The 16,897-nt window shown below is 50.3% G+C and overlaps 1 protein-coding gene across 4 annotated transcripts in view; it reads right to left on the bottom strand.

The window, feature by feature from the left end:
* pak1 (p21 protein (Cdc42/Rac)-activated kinase 1) overlaps positions 1 to 16,897 on the bottom strand; it is a 44,327-nt gene that overhangs the window by 14,912 nt on the left and 12,518 nt on the right. For 3 of the 4 annotated variants that reach the window (XM_042063453.1, XM_042063454.1, XM_042063456.1), the window contains 2 exons: positions 1,228 to 1,444; positions 367 to 461 (listed from right to left, as the gene is read on the bottom strand). In XM_042063453.1, the coding sequence (XP_041919387.1) occupies positions 367 to 461; positions 1,228 to 1,420 (288 nt within the window). In that variant the 5' untranslated portion in view covers positions 1,421 to 1,444. Of the gene's footprint in view, positions 1 to 366; positions 462 to 1,227; positions 1,445 to 3,399; positions 3,551 to 16,897 lie in introns of those variants that run through there. The other variant, XM_042063455.1, reaches the window with a different exon arrangement.

Raw genomic sequence — 16,897 nt, 5'->3', positions numbered from 1 at the left:
TGTGATTGGAACATTTATATAGATAAATAACATTTATAGATTTAGAATTAGAATATTTGTATAGATAGATAACATTTCTGAAGCTGTAATTGGAAAATTTATATGGGCACCATTCATGCTGAGAATAGTACTATATGCCAGTCACTGGCCTGTTAAATGGCCAGTGTGCAAGCATGAGAAGTATAGACGCTCATCTCTGTGAGCGAGGCCTGAGCCATCATCATGTGTGTGAGCGTTTGCCTTTGATGTACGTGTGCTCATCTCTGCTGTAAGTGTTTGGTCATGCGATTATGTGGGTCAAGCGGGCAAGCGGGCAAGCGGTCAGGCCGTGTAGCCGTGGCACGGTCACTCAGAGCGCCCTCTTACCGTGAACTCTCCAGTGACGGCGTCGAATCCCACATGGATGGTGTGCTCAAAGTCCGACGGGAGGGAAATCTCCGGGCGCTCCTTCTTCTTATTGGCTGAGAGAGTAAAGGAGGAGAGGGTGAGAAACAAGATTAAAAAAAAGAGAAAAGATGAAAATGGCAGAAAAAAAAGAAACGGCTGTTTTGATCAAGCTTCATTCAAACTGACTCCACAGTGTCCACTATTTTCCCTCCCAAGTGTAAATTCGGGGAATAGACGGAGCCTTGGTCAGGACCTGACTCACTGTAACCGGTCCCCGCTCCTCTCCTGCGCTGAGCACCACTCATCCTACCAGATGCCGAGCTGTCCGCCGCCGTCATGCCCAAGGCCCCTTAAGACCGCTAATCAGCTGATAATTACTGGGCCTGTGGAAGCGGAAACCTGAACCTGTAGCACCACCACACCTAATTAGCCAGCGCAGAGACTGACAGGCAGGAGTCGGAATATAGTGAGCCGGCAACACGTCCACAGCACATTAGCCACTCAGAGATGTAGAGATATCCTACCAAAGATATGATGGAGCACATAATTGCTGGTGCCTATTTTAAGACAACTAGGACTGTTCAGTGCTGTACTTAGACAACATAAACAGCAAGTGCTCCAGTCATTATGCAGGACAAACAAACGCCTGGGTTTCAGTCACACATGGACATGCTTGGCTTATTTAGAGTCTAATGAAAGGCCTCCTCAGACTATACTAGGCTATAATGAGGCTCTAACAGTGGGTGCTACAGGAGAGGCTCTTCAGGAAAAAAGCAGACCCTAGATCAGTTCTGGCCTAGACTAAGCCCAGGGATTGCAGTCACCATCATGGTCACTCACTCTTGTCCCCTCCTCCAGTGAGGATGGAGCGGATGGAGCGCTCCTTCTTCTTCTTGTCCTCGGGGTTGGGGGGCAGGGGCTTGGAGCCGTGGTTCAGTGGGGCGGCGTCTTTGCCCCCGGCTCCGATCATGGTGCTGGTGTTCCTCATGGGTGGTGCGGGCGGCTTGTCCTCCACTTCCCCATTATCCGACATCTTCAGCGCAGGCGGATGCTACTGCTGCAGGGACACAAGGAAAACAGCCACAGTCTCACAATCAATGCCATCAATGTGTTTTGTCAAAACAGCCAATTAATCATACTGCTTATACTCAGTTTATTGATACTACAGTCAACCATCATCTTCATCAACACTGACAACGACATCAGTCAGGTTTACACACACACACACACACACACACACACACACACACACACACACACACACACACACACACACATAGAAGTTCATTATTCATGCACGGAAACAAATCAGCATAGAACAAAAATTCCCATTCATTTTGTCAAAACAGGCAATTAACTATGTAGCTTTGACACATTTATTTTGGGTTCAGAAGACAGAAGTTTTTATTGTGACTTTTCCACAAATGAATCACACATTTAATCTGCATCACTTTGTGTGGCAGGTTCTCCCTCTGCAATTATGCTTCAAAATTGCTTCACAAGACAGCGATTACAGCAACACACTTTAGCAACTACCAACTGTGTTCAGGGACAAAAAACTGCACACAGCCGGCACACACGCGCAGTTGCGCGCGCGCGCACACACACACACACACACACACACACACAGAGCTTATTCACTCAGGACCAAAATGTAGGCTACCCTACCCCTCGAACAATACTGAATTCCTTTCTCTTGACATCAGAGTCTATGTGATACTGTAGACAAGAGAGGGAGGCTCTCCAGACGCACTACATTCACAGCTTTACATGTGAGCACAAGCGTATTTTTAAATCAACTTCACACCTTCAAGAGGGAGACAAGGGCAGCCTTAGAATGGGCAGACTAAAATCTTGTTGAGTTTTACAGCGCCAACAAGCCCAGTGCCCATTCTCATGCCAGGCCCAGAGTGGACATTTGCATGCCCGCTGTGCTGCCCTCTCTTAACCAGACAACATTACGTAAGTCGGGCTGAGGAGGGGGAGACGTTGAGCGGTGGTGGGGTCAGGGGTGGGCATGGGGCAGGAGGTGTTATTCCAGTGCCCAGAACTTGTGTGGGGGAGAGTGGGCGGGCAGGCAGCGGCGGTGGTGGGCACAGACAACCCTGGACAGATAACACAGAGAGAGAGAGAGAGAGAGAGAGAGAGAGAGAGAGAGAGAGAGAGAGAGAGAGAGAGAGCTGGCCCAGACTCAGCTTCAGCAGTCAGCGGACTGCTATGTCAACCATCTGCACACAAACACTCAGAGAGAGACTAGAGCGCAGCAGCCAGGAGGGTGCCAATGCCAACAGTGTCTGAGGAACGATACGGTGGACACACACACACACACACACACACACACACACACACACACACACACACAGGAGAGAGAGTAAAAACAATCGGCCTGTGACAGACATTCACAGCATACTGGCAAGATAAATTATCCTGAGGAAGAGTAGAACAGCACAGTCTCCAGGTGTGTAGTTAAGGTCAGAGGCACAGAAAGAGTACAGACTAACAGCACTTATCAGCATCCTACACACGGTTCCGCCATCAGCACATTCCACTGCATCCCATATGGCAATAAGCAAAGGTGCAGTTCAGCTCCATTTCCACTGAGTTTTCCAAAGCCAGAGCAGCAGTTATTACACTGGGGAAAATTCAGTTCATGTTTTACCATTTGTATTTCTAATTTCATTTCTTTCGGTGCAATTAAGTTCCTTAGTATGAGTTATTCTACTGTGTATGTCTTTCTCTCTGACCACTCTACTGTGAAGTCATGTTGTAATGAAGTTAAACATAACACTGAAACACTAGACATACTTCAGCCCCACAGTTCACCTCCTGCTCCAGTATCTCTCTCGCTCTCTCTCTTTTGCATGTGATCCACAGAGCCCCATTCCCCATCCTCCAGGCTACAGATTTACTGATCTGGAGTCAGTCTCAGACAGCAGCTGACTGGCCCGTCTCTATCCCTGGCCTGCTCTGAAATCAGCTGCCCTGTGAGGCCAAGGCCGAGGCAGGTCTTACCTTAGCAGCTGCCGCCCTGCATGATGGCTGCAGACTCAGCAGTACTTCTCCAATGACGGCACGGAAAACCAAACAGTAGCTAGAAGACCTTCTTGCACAGCTGATGACACTCGGCATGAGTGTGTGTGTGTGTGTCAGTGAGTGAGTGAGTGAGTGTGTGAGCAGGACGCTGAGGGCTTGAACTTTTAAAGTGCCAGGGGCAGCCCCAGACGTGATGTCACAGGTGAGTAAGAGGGGGACTGTGGACTGTGGCATGAATGGAGTAACATGATCTCTTCCTGCCTGGTCATCACCAAACAGATACTCCTCTCTCACACACACAAACAAACGGACACATTGACCTGACAAAAGACATCTCTGTTTACACACACACACACACAGAAACACACACACACACACACACACAGGAGCTCTTGTGCTAATGACTTGGTGTGTTCGCAGACACAACAGATATAGACCCGACGGTCTATATTTGTATACAAGGGCACACAGAAGCTGATTAGCATGTGCTTGATGAGACTTTTTCTACGCATCCCCACAGACACACACACACACCCTGCAGTGACAAAGGGCAGCAGCTGGTTGCAGTGTGTGTGACCCAAACCAACTTCCTCCTGTTGTGTGTGTGAGTGTGTGAGAGTGGCACTGTAATTACACACACATCTTCTCTCACACCTCCTCAGGCACAGACACACACACACACACACACACACACACACACACAGGCCAGCCCAGCCCCCCGACACCTCATAGAGGAGGCTCACATTTCAGACACCGCTGTCAGTTTTAGCAAGAGTCCTGTCACCACACGCTCCAGTTAACTAACACACACACACACACTTATAGAGTTGCCTCAACTCACCTTAAATACTCTTGCCTGGTTCACTCACATAACACAACACCACCACTTCCCATTTATAGGGGCATATATGATAAGACGAGATGAGAGATCAGCTTAAGGTAATCACAAGGTCTTGACCTGGCTTTTTAAAACCACACTCTCTGTGTGCGTGTGTGTGTGTGCGTGTGTGTGTATGTGTGTGTGTGTGTGTGTGTGTGTGTGTGTGTGTGTGTGTGTGTGTGTGTGTGTGTGTGTGTGTGTGAATTCACAGCATGGAGAATATAGTCTTTACTCCCACATGTGCGAATGCATTTATAGAGTATGGCATGTCTCTCTCACACAGACGGTGACACAGTCCTACATGGCATGAGGTGCTTTCCCCCGCAACACAAACTGATGACTCCGTTTTAGAGCTCCTGTCAGCTTAATCCCATTGAGGCGTCAAACCCCCCTCTCTCTCCCTCTGCTCACACACAAACACACTACACACACACACACATTCCCAGACATGTTTCGCCCCGTGGACTACAAAGGCTGTGTGTGTGTGTGTGTGTGTGTGTGTGTGTGTGTGTGTGTGAAGTCGGCGGGTGAGACGGGCTGTGTGCCACATCAGAGACGCTGCCTCCTCTTCTCCACCGCACTCCCCTTTCATCTCCCTCCTCCACCTAATCACCCCCTTCAGCCCCAACCGCACCTCACCGCCCTGCCCCACACCACCCGGCTCCACTGCGCTCCTCTACTCCACCTGAGCTCGCTCATTGTCTGCTCCAACCACACGCGCCCCCACAGGGTGTTTACACCTGCTCAGCCAGACACCTGTCACATGGCGAGGACTGGAGAGAGATTTGCCCAACACGCCGTTACACAAATGACTCAGAACTTTCCAGACTGTTGCAGATTAAATGAGACTGTTGAGAGATGGTGGCTCGTTCTAAGTGTGTGTGTGTGTGTGTGTGTGTGTGTGTGTGTGTGTGTGTGTCTGTCTGAGTGTGTGTGTGTGTATCTGAGAGAGAGAGTGCGTGTGTGTGTGTGTGTGTGTGTCTGAGAGAGTGTGTGTGTGTGTGTGTGTGTGTGTGTGTGTGTGTGTGTGTGTGTGTGTGTGTGTGTGTCTGAGTGTGTGTGTTTGTGTGTGTGTGTGTGTGTGTGTCTCTGTGTGTCTCTGTGTGTCTCTGTGTGTACATGTATGAGTGAGTGAGTGTGTGAGTAGGTGAGTGTTGGTCCATGCTGGCTCTGAGGAGTGGCCTCTAGTCTGTCCTGCTGGGGTGTTGGGTGCAGGAGTCCCTGTGTTGCTCTGAGTTCCTGGTCCTCCGTGCTGAGTCATACGTGGCTCACCTCACAAACTTCCTGCTGTGGAGAGCACTGGAGTGAGTCACGGCTGACCCATGAAGCACTCTCGGCCTCCCTCATTCACTCTCACTCTCACTCCATCTCTCTGTCTCTCTCTGTTGCTCTCTCACTCTAAGTTTACCTCACGACCTGCTCACATGCCCTCTCTACATCTCTCTCTCTCTCTCTCTCTCTCTCTCTCTCTCTCTGTCTCTCTCTCTCTCTCTCTCTCTCTCTCTCTCTCTCACACACACACACACACACACAAAAATGGTTGTAAAATGCTCTCTGTTTGTTCCTGTGGGCTCCTTTAACCCCCCCATCCCACCTCCAGCTCCTCCCTCCAGGATTATGAACCCAGAGAGACGAAGAGGGCTGTAGAGCTCAGGTGTAGTGGCCCCACCCAAACACCACCCCTACCACGCAAGGGAACTCGCAGAAGAGAGAGAGAGAGAGAGAGAGAGAGAGAGAGAGAGAGAGAGAGAAAGAGAGCGAGCACCATTCTGGATTCTAATTATAGAGCCTCAGCAGTAGCTCAGCTCAGGCAGGGCTTCGGTGACCAAGGCAACGGTGGAGCGAACACAAAGACTTAAGAATGTGAAGTGATCACTTAGACGTGTAAGAGTTTTCACAGCAGTGTGTACCCTTGAGCTGGGATTGTTAGTCTGAATGCGCTTCCTCAGAATACATGCATACGACAAAATTCAAGGTTTAAACGTTGCACATGTCGACAGATGAAGTAAGAATATTTCCCAAACACACAGTGAGTATTTATGGAGAATTTGAAAAAAGTTCAACTTGACAAGGTGTATATGACACGGCATGAGGATTTCAGACTTTGGAAAGACTCAACATCGCGAAAGGTGAGCCATTTGATCCGATCCTCATTAATAATCTTCATCAGTTTGGCTCCTGTCCCAGAGAGAGCACAGATAACCAGGTGTGACAGGTAGAAACCCAGAGCCTATCCAATCCTGACATCCGCTGTCTCACCGTGTGTGGGTGTGATAGATTATCTGACTCAAATAATGTCAGCACCTTGTGCAGTTCAACAAGGGCAAATTTAACACTTCTTTTATAACACAGACCACAGCAACACATACACACAAATGCACCCACCCTCTCTCTCTCTCTCTCTCTCTCTCTCACCTCTCTCTCCCTCTCACACAACCACCCATCCATCAAACAAACAAACACACTCAGAAAGACAGACACACACACACACACACATACACACACAGAGGAAAAATAAAACTTCATATAAATGAATGTGTACGCAGAAGTAGCCACCTTTTAGAACAAAGCCTTAAATGCTCTTCCTCATCCCATTTCTGCTGCATTTCTTGCTGCTAGAGCTGAAGGCTTCCACCACCTCATAGATCAGAGACATACACTGATTGGACTGTTTCATCTCTCAGGCTTTGTAGTCTCTCTCTCCCTCCCTCTCGCCATCTCTCTCTATTTCTCTCTCCACCTCTAACTCTCCCTATCATCATTTCTCTCAGTCCAAACATCAACTCCCTTCTCCCGGTATTCTGCGCTGGCGGCATTTTGTGCTTTCGTGACATTAGAAAAAAAAACCGACGAGATTCGACTTAAACGTGTACAGCATGTCCATCTATTTTGGGCAAGGCGTGTGAATGAGCTGTGGGACTGTGCATGTTAAACAGCAGCTATCTGCAGCCCGCAGAGACCACGCAGTGCAAACGCCCCCCCCGGAATAGGGATGACTGGCCTGCATCACGCAGCGTTCAACTCACACAGACCACGCAGGGCTCATAGATGAGCGCTACACCACGCCTGCAGCCATGTCGCCTTTGGAATTTACAACCTACTGTCCTTCGATGGCTGCAGCGCGCACGCGCACACAGACACACACGCACACACAAACACACACACACGCACGCACGCACGCACGCACAAGCTTACTGCAGCGTAACATGTCATGTTCCAGAAACATCTTGCTCCCTCTCTTGCGGCCCTGCCTCTGCCATGGTAAACATAGTGCTCTCCAGAGAGCCTCGCAGAATACCAGAATACCTCTCACACAATCCTCCACCCCCACCTCTCCACGCTTCACACAAACCTGTGCTCAATCCAGCCAAGCCTCCAGGCACTGTACTACCCCGACACAGCGGCTGCTCCCCCAGTAACAGATACCCATTAGACCCCTCCCCACCGTAATCACAGTCCTCGCAGGGTACCCACGGCTCCCTCCTCCGCGCCGGAGCAGAGCGTGGCTCTCTCGTTGGAGACGGGGAGCGACTGCGACGGCGAAGCCGCCTCATTGGCATGCGCGTGTTGGCGCTGATCTGTAAACAGTGGGGGGCGCGGTGACAGACAGGCTGGTGGAGGCCCATCAGGAGATCATGGGCTGACAGATCGGCTCATTAGGGGAGAGCTGGGCCCTGACTGGGCCTCTGTCATGTCTGCTGCTTTCAGATGAAAGAGATGGAGGGAGGGATAGAGAGAGAGAGAGGGAGAGAGAAAGGGGGATGACAAAGAATGAGAGACGGGATGGAACCAGGGAGAGGGACAAAGAGAAGGAGAGAGGAGAGAGGTATGAGAGAGAGAGAGAGAGAGAGAGAGAGAGAGAGAGAGAGAGAGAGAGAGAGAGAGAGAATGCTCCGGGATTGATGTGGAGGGAGGCATGATCACATCCACCACAGGACAGGCAGGCCACCGCTCTCTCTTCCCCACTCAGGAGCTCCCCCCACTGGGCCTCGCCAGGCCTGATCGATGCAGTCTACTGGAGCTCCGACTGGATCATCTGATCTGTGGTATGTTACTGCTCTCACACACACACACACCACACCACAACACACACTCACACTCACACACACACACACTCTCACACACACTCACACACACACTCACACACAAACACACACCACAACACTCACACACACACACACACACACACACACACACACCACACACACACAGAGATGAAAGGCAACCTCCGGCTCCTCAATGCAGCTTTTACACTCCAGCAGAACAGCACCTCACAGTGCTAGAGGGGTGCCTTGCCTAGCCTTCCCTTCCGCACACGCACAGACACACACACAGACTCCTCTGAGTCAGCCTGTCTTACCAGAAGACACACACACTCACTCACACATAAACACACACACACACACACACAGAGATGCACAAAAAGAGCCATAGAGCTGAGTGATGCCTATCGCCTGCTATTCCTGGAACAAGCCTCCAGGACCTTTAGGTAGCAGGGTCTGTTACTGGAACAATCTGAGCAGTCACACTCCCGCGCTCATGACGAGAAAAGGGAATGAGGGGGAAAGAGAGAGCAGGAGGAGGAGGAGGAGGAGGGGAGGGGGGGTAACAAAGAGGCTGGAGGAAGAACTAAAAGGAGAGAAAACAGAAAAGAGCTGAGAGCTAAACTGCTTCACTTGTTCTGATAAACACTGATGCGTCACATGAGGTGAGGTGAACTTTGAATGTACGACTTTAAAAAGCTAAAAAAGGACAAAAGGATATTTAGGGGAGGACGAGCAAACAGCACAGGATAATTAGTGAGGGCAGTCAAGGAATGGATGGAGTGAGGGGAGGAGAGGGGGAAAATAGAGTGTGTTGAGACAGAGAGACAGAGAGAGAGAGAGAGAGAGAGCAAGAGAGAGAGGGAGAGAGAGAGAGAGAAGGAGGGTAGCACATCACTGATGTGCCGATAAACAACATCAGTAACAGCACAACAAGCAGCATCCATCTGGTGCCAGCCACCTGAGAGAGCCTGCCTTTGCACACACACAAACACACACACACACACACACACACACACACACACACACACACACACACAAGCAGACACACACACACAAGCAGTCACATGCAAACAGACTGCACACTGGCGAGGCGCATCACTTACTGGTGATTACCCCACTTTTACACAACCATCCAGCCCCAGCAGGGGAGGCGCTGGCTGGCCCTCAGTAGCCTGAGGAGGGCTCTCTCTTTCAGGCAAGACAGCGGGAGACACACACACCCCTCCACCTCCTCCTCTTCCTCAGAGAATACCGTCATGCTTTCAACCGCCTTAACACACACATCACGCAACACAACACACAGACGGGGAAACGCTGAGAGAAATGAAGAAAATGTAGCATGTGATTGAAGGAGAAGGGAGAACGCCCAGCCAGGCATGTGTCTGTGTGTGTGTGTGTCTGTGTGTGTGTGTGTGTGTGTGTGTATGTGTGAGAGTGTGTGTGTGTGTGTGTGTGTGTGTCGCAGGGCTTAAATTTCACTGCGGGATTGCGGGTATTGCGCATAATTTGTTCAAGTCCCGCAACTCTAGCCATCATAATGCGAGAAATTCCCGCATACACTTTTACAGCCTGTCTGATGACGTTAATATAGCCTAATCATTAAGTGGCGTGAATGCGGTGCTATTGACCGGACTGATCAACTACCGAGTTGAATTGAACATAGCCTCATGCAGACGCACACACACACGGAGAGAGAGAGAGAGAGAGAACCACTTTGCGCTTATGCAAATAGGCTACGCTACCATGGCAAACTTTTACATCTGGAAAGAGCTCCTTGGTAACTATCCTGCTAGCTCAGGTCACGTCAACACTTGATCCCAGAAAGATTGTCTTCGACATGTTAGTTTTTTGAACATTTATTGTATCTAATGACATAGAAAACATAATGATTTGCATACACATACCGCACTATGCACAACTTTTATTCACTAGCGACTATAGCCTAAAACCGTCAGGTTGAAGGGGGGCTAATTACTCCATAGAATTACTCTCACGTATTTTCTTAAAGTGACAGGCACTCAATTACACCTACTCATCAGCAATGTGCACTCAATTGGACCTACACACCACATTAAAGATATGCCTAAGTGTTATAGGTTAAACGTCAATATGAGGCATTCAAATTACTAAATATGTTTAGCTACTAGTAATTACTAGTAAAATGCTATACTTTAAAAAAAATGCATTATTAAATAAATACACTCTATATGAATTCAAAAATATATGATAGAAACACATCACATAAGCTATCATTTTCAGTGTGTGTTTGTGTGTGTGGAGAGAGTCAAGCAGAATCTAGGATGTCCACTGTTGTGAATGATCCCACTACAGTATATATTACTGATGACGTCAGGGTGGTGGGGGCCCCAAAATCAAACACTTTTTTTAAAAAAGTATCGAAGTATTGAAATCGCAATTCTTGACTTGGTATCAGAATCGATCCCCCCTCCCCCCCAAATTGTGTAAATCCCCCCTACATGAATAACCTAAGGGGGGAATTCCCCCCCATTTTGAAAAATGAATTTTAAGCCCTGGTGTGTGTGTGAGAGTGTGTGTGTGTGTGTGTGTATGTGTGTGTGTGTGTCTCTGTGTGTGTGCGTGTGTGCGTGTGTGTGTGTGTGTGTGTGTGTGTGTATCTATGTGTGTGTCTATGTGTTTATATGAAAAATTGAGAAACAGAGGACTATCACATTACAGTGTGTCACCCAGGGTGTGAATGTGTTTATGAGCACAAACTAAGGCCTAATATCAGAGGGGACGCAGAGATAAAGCCAGAGGGCCACCACCACCACCAGGCACCGTTTAAGAGGATAACAAGAGAAAGATGAGGCAAGCGAACAAACGCGAGAACGATAACAGTCTCCACACAAAAGTGTGGGGGCGTGCCGAACAACATGAAAAATGTAAAAAAAGGCATAGCGTATCAGCAGGGGGGCCGGCGCTCCAAAGCCGAGCGAAGTGTAGCGCTATTATGTACATGTTAATGAACGCGTCACGGGGGAGCGCCACACCAACTTCAAATGTATATTTTATCATATTTTTGCCTGAAACAGTCTACCATAAACCCGCTACACCCTCCCACTATCATCCACCCCCAACCTCCACCCACACCACACACCACCCCTCCCACCACCACCCGTCTTCCTCCCAGGCTGCACCCCCATGCGGCCTCACAGGAGATGCAAAGATGCAGATCTGCGTTTCAGGTGCTCCGTCTGTAGCCTGCTGTTCTCTATTTTGAATGCAAAGCAGCGCAAAAATGCGAATCCTTGGCTTCAAAACATATGACTGTGTCTGCGCTCAGAGAGGAGTCCCCCATGGCTCAGCGCTATGATGGAACATCACACTCCAACAGTCAATAACCAAGCTACATTTTCCTCCACAGATTTAGTTTCTCTATGTTAGTCCTCTGTCAGGGCTGAGCTCCTGTCTGGCCCTGAGAAAAAATGAAGGGAGTAACATAGAGAGAGATAAAGAGAGAGAGAGAGAGAGAGAGAGTGATAGAGAAAGGGAGAGAGAGAGAGAGGGGGAAAGAGAGAGGGAGGAAAGCTTCATGCCAAAGAGGACTGTAGGAGCCGAAACACCCCAGAAGGCCCTGAGACTCCACCACAGAAATGACAACAATGAGATGGCTGCTGAACTCAGCGCTTCGTTTCACTCTTCTCTCTCACTTTCTCTCTCTCTCTCTCTCTCTCTCTCTCACTCTCTCTCTCCCTCCCTCTCTTTTTTCAGACGGCTCCATTTCCCGTCTGCTGGTCTGTGAGCCCTCACCTTGCCCTGTGTGTTTGAGGTGGAAAGACCTTGATGAACCCCACACACTTACTCACTCACTCACTCTCACTCTCACTCTCCATGCCCAGAGGCCAAACTCCTGTCTGGGGCCTTTTCCACACACATCCCTCCAAGAGAGTGTGTGTGTGTGTGTGTGTGTGTGTGGTGAAAGAGGGGGGGGGGGGGGGTGCAAGGGTGCTGAGGGTGGGCTCTGGAGCAGAATTCAGACCCCCCCCCCCCCTCTCCCTCTCTGTCTGCAGGCCGTTGTTCTTTTCACTGGCGCTCGCCCTCACTCACCCCCAACTGAGTACCACGGACGGCACCCTGGCCAGCACGCCACAGCACCACACCACACCATACAGTGGGAAGCCCAGACCATTCATCAGTTATCAATTACTACACCCACACACACACACACACACACACACACACACACACACACGCGCACACACACACGCACACGCACGCACACACACACACACACACACACACACACACACACACACACACACACACACACACACCCTATTGTTACACTATTGCTACACTGTGAGGTCCCTATGTGTGTGTGTGTGTGTGTGTGTGTCCCAAGGGTCCCATCATGAAGGCTCTCCAGCACACATACACACACCATGCCCAGACTCACGCCAGAGCAGATGGCACAGAGGCAGGCACTGCCAATTTGCATGTAAATGGGCCGGGTGGGGGGAGCAGGGGACGGGGGGATATGGAGAAGGGAGGAAAAGAAAACGCAGGAAAGAAGAGAGACTGGGAAAAAGGAAAGAAGAAAAACTCACCTGCTGCAATCATTCCACCCCCATAAGCTGTATAAATAGGGGGTGGGACATGGCAGGAGAGAGAGGAAAAGCAAGAAAGAGAATGTGTGTGTGAGAGAGAAAGAACGGGAGAGGAGGAGAGAGAGAGAGAGAGAGAGAGAAGAGTAGGGTGGGGCACAGGGTGTTCTCCCTTCCGCATGAGCAGGGCTCAGATTGGGCCGACTTTCCACAAGCCAGGAGAGCGAGGGAAGAGGGGGAGGCAGAGAACGAGAGAAAAAGGGCAGAGGGGAGGGAGATGAAAGAGAAAGATCGAGATGAAAAGAAAAGAGAGGAGAGGAGAGTGGGGAGAGGAGATAAAAAAGAGGAGAATGAGTGGAAGAGAGAAAGAGGCAGACAGAGAGAGAGAGGGGAAAAGAGAGAGAAAGAGAGCGGGGGTTGGGTGGGGTACAAAAAGAACTCAAGCAAGAGTGAAGGATGAATGGGGCGGGCAGGAGGCAGGTGGCAGTCACATGGGCGAAAAATTAGCCAATCAAAAGGGAACGGCCACTTCATCAGGGTTCCCTGTGGGACAGCAGCTCGGCAATTCAACTGCAGCGCACGAGTGGAGCCCCGTACCCAGCTGCAGCCTGCTGGCCACACCAACACACGCCACCAACACACACCACCAACACACGCCACCAACACACACCACCAACACACACCATCCACACAGACCACCAACACACACCACCAACACACACCACCAACGCACACCACCAACACACACCACCAACACACGCCACCAACGCACACCACCAACACACACCATCCACACAGACCACCAACACACACCACCAACACACACCACCAACGCACACCACCAACACACACCACCAACACACACCACCAACACACACCACGCAGACCACTACCACAGGACACTACTGTAGGACACTAACACAGGCCACTACCACAGGACACTAACACAGGACACTACCAAAGGACACTACCACAGGACACTAACACAGGACACTAACACAGTGGCACGGGCGTAGGGCACTAATGCAGGGCGTGCTTAAGCAGCAGTGCTGTACAGTAAGCAGAATGGGGCCGTCAGGTAGGACAGCGGGGCGGCACATTGGGCCAGATGGAGCGCTTGCTTTCCATCAGCGCAGACACAAAACACAGCCAAACAGTACAGCAGGGGAGGGAGAGAGAGAGAGAGAGAGAGAGACCGGGCCACTCAGTACACACACATACACAAACACACATACACACACTAGCGAGAGAGAGAGAGAGAGAGAGAGAGAGAGAGACACCGGGCCACTCAGTAAACACACACACACACACACACACAGAGAGAGAGAGAGAGAGAGAGAGAGAGAGAGAGAGAGAGAGAGAGAGAGAGAGAGAGAGAGACCGGGCCACTCAGTAAACACACACACACACACACACAGAGAGAGAGAGAGAGAGAGCGAGAGAGAATGCTGAGATAGGGGGAAATAGTGAGGTAACCTTACTGTTTCCACAGAGTCAGGAAGGGGAAGGAAAGGGTTAATCCAGCAATGAGGAGGACTGGCTCTTTTAGTCAGGCTAAAATGGGCACTGGATGAGATCACCCAACACACACACACACACACACACACACACACACACACACACACACACACACACACACACACACACACACACACACACACACATACCGAGCACCACGGAAGCATAGGAGCAAGGCCTTGGTTTGACCTGCGGCTGCCCATGGCAACGCTACATGACGGATGGGCTGTGACAGCTCTGATCGCGGAGAGGGGGGAGAGCACTTTATCTATCAGCCCCTTCATCTGCCTGCACTGCACAGCCTTCAACACAATCACTCAGGTACACACACAAACACACACACACACACACACACACACACACACACACACACACAGATATAAACAGTCTGACGCAAACATACAACACTAAGACTGATAATACATAATCCAGGATTTTCATCTAGGCACTCATCCTCTAAGCAGAATGGATAGAAAGTGATTTATATAGACTTAAATCCTGTGAGGCTGGTGTGTGTGTGTGTGTGTGTGTGTGTGTGTGTGTGTGTCTGTGAATGAGCATGCTTGCGTGTCTGCATGTGTAAATATATCTAATATCTCTATGTATTATATGTCTGTAAACATGTCTGAGAATCATGGTAAATGCTGCTTACATGTCTACACAAGCCTCATACCCCCAACTGCATACATGCCCTTCACTGCTTAACCTCAACAGATTAAGAAAAACCCCACCAAGCCTGGCATGGCGTGACTATATAGACAGTACACCATCACCCAGGTCACTGTTCACCCCCACTACTGCTACTGCTGCTACTGCTGTTCCTATAGCCACCACCACCACCTCCTCCACCCCCTCAGCAAGCTGCCTAAGGGCCAGCCAGCTTGGGGATCCCCACATGCCTGGGAGGCTCCATTAGGGAAAGCCCAGTCCTCATCATCTCCATATTACTAACCCCCACTCCCCCCCCACTCCCCTCTACTCTCCCCTCCAACTGGAGGTGTGGTGGGCGGTGGAGGGTCAGGAGCAGATGGTGAGGGAAGGCCCGATCGCCGGAGCTCACCAGTCAAACCAGGGGGACATAATCAATGCGACACCCCGCCGTGTGTTAGTTTAGTGAGCATGGGGACGCCTGGCTCACACACGCGCTCCCTTGGGAGGGGGACAGGGGGGGGGGTGCTATTAAGAGAGAAAGGTGGAGTGGGGGTAGGGTGTGAGTGTGAGTGTGTGTGTGTGTAAGTGAAACAAATTGACAGTGGCAGCTTCCTCCCGTCACACACACATAAAAAAAAACACATGTTCGGCAGCAACAGCCACTGATCCCCTCTTAGCAAGTGAATCAGTCAGTCAGTCAGCCTCCTGAGTCTTGAGCCTTTCCTAGAAGGTGTCACTCACGCGGGCCGAGCTCAGAGTGTTGCAGGGATACTGCGCTGGCCTCAGTGGCAACAGTGTCCAGGCAGCAGGGCTGCTCTGTGGCGGTGCGTGTGTTTAGGAAGTTACAGCATGACTGGGTCTATGGGTCACTGTGTTAGGATCAGATAACCAGAGCTGGACTCCCAAGTCAGAGTGGCTGTCGGACACGCCATGCCTATGTGTATATGCATTTGTGTGTGTGTGTGTGTGTGTGTGTGTGTGTGTGTGTGTGTGTGTGTGTGTGTGTGTGTGTGTGTGTGTAGGTGTGTGTGTGTGTGTGTGTGTGTGTGTTTGTAAGTGTATGTTTGCGTTTATGTGTGTAAGTGTGTAAAGTGTATAAATGTCTATGTGTGAGTGTGTGGGAAGGGGAGACAGACTGACTGCAGGGTCTGATAATAGGCCCCTCTGGCTGGGTCCATGCTGAGGTCCTCTCCCCCCTCTACCCCCGGGGGAGAGCTGGAGGCTGGATTACCCAGGCCAGGCCACAGGCGCGCAGGCCGCAGCGGAGACAGTGGCAGAGTGACCACCGCTACCCAACCTCTCCCCCGGCGGCCTCTCCGCTCTGGCTCCACACACACACACACACACACACACACAAAGATGTGGGGAGGACGGCTTCCAAAGGCCTCGCCAAAATATGTAACGCTACTCCTTTCCAATAAATACCACTACAGACTCACTCTCTCTGAAACACACACACACGTACACACATATGCAAGGACACATTCTGACCGTCTAGCTCAAATACATGAACAAACCTCAATAGAAACTCTCTCTCTTTCTAACACACACACACACACCAACACTTTAACAAAACACAACATGCATGTTTCTCACATTTCTTCAGTGATATTCTCACTTTCACTTTCTCCCTTTTGCTGACACATGCACACACACACACACACACACACACACACACACTCCCTTCAGCCCATTCCTGCACAGAGCATGTTCCATTAACCATTGGCCTGGAGGCAGAGATTACCTCTAATAAGAAAAGCATGCCGCGGCGCCACATCAGACAAAGCCCGTGCGAGCGGAACAGAGCGGAACAGCGC

This window comes from Alosa sapidissima, chromosome 15, assembly GCF_018492685.1.
Source record: "Alosa sapidissima isolate fAloSap1 chromosome 15, fAloSap1.pri, whole genome shotgun sequence".
Taxonomy (NCBI): Eukaryota; Metazoa; Chordata; class Actinopteri; order Clupeiformes; family Clupeidae; genus Alosa; species Alosa sapidissima.
Note: the sequence above shows the minus strand (reverse complement) of the source record. Positions and strands in the feature narration are given on the sequence as shown.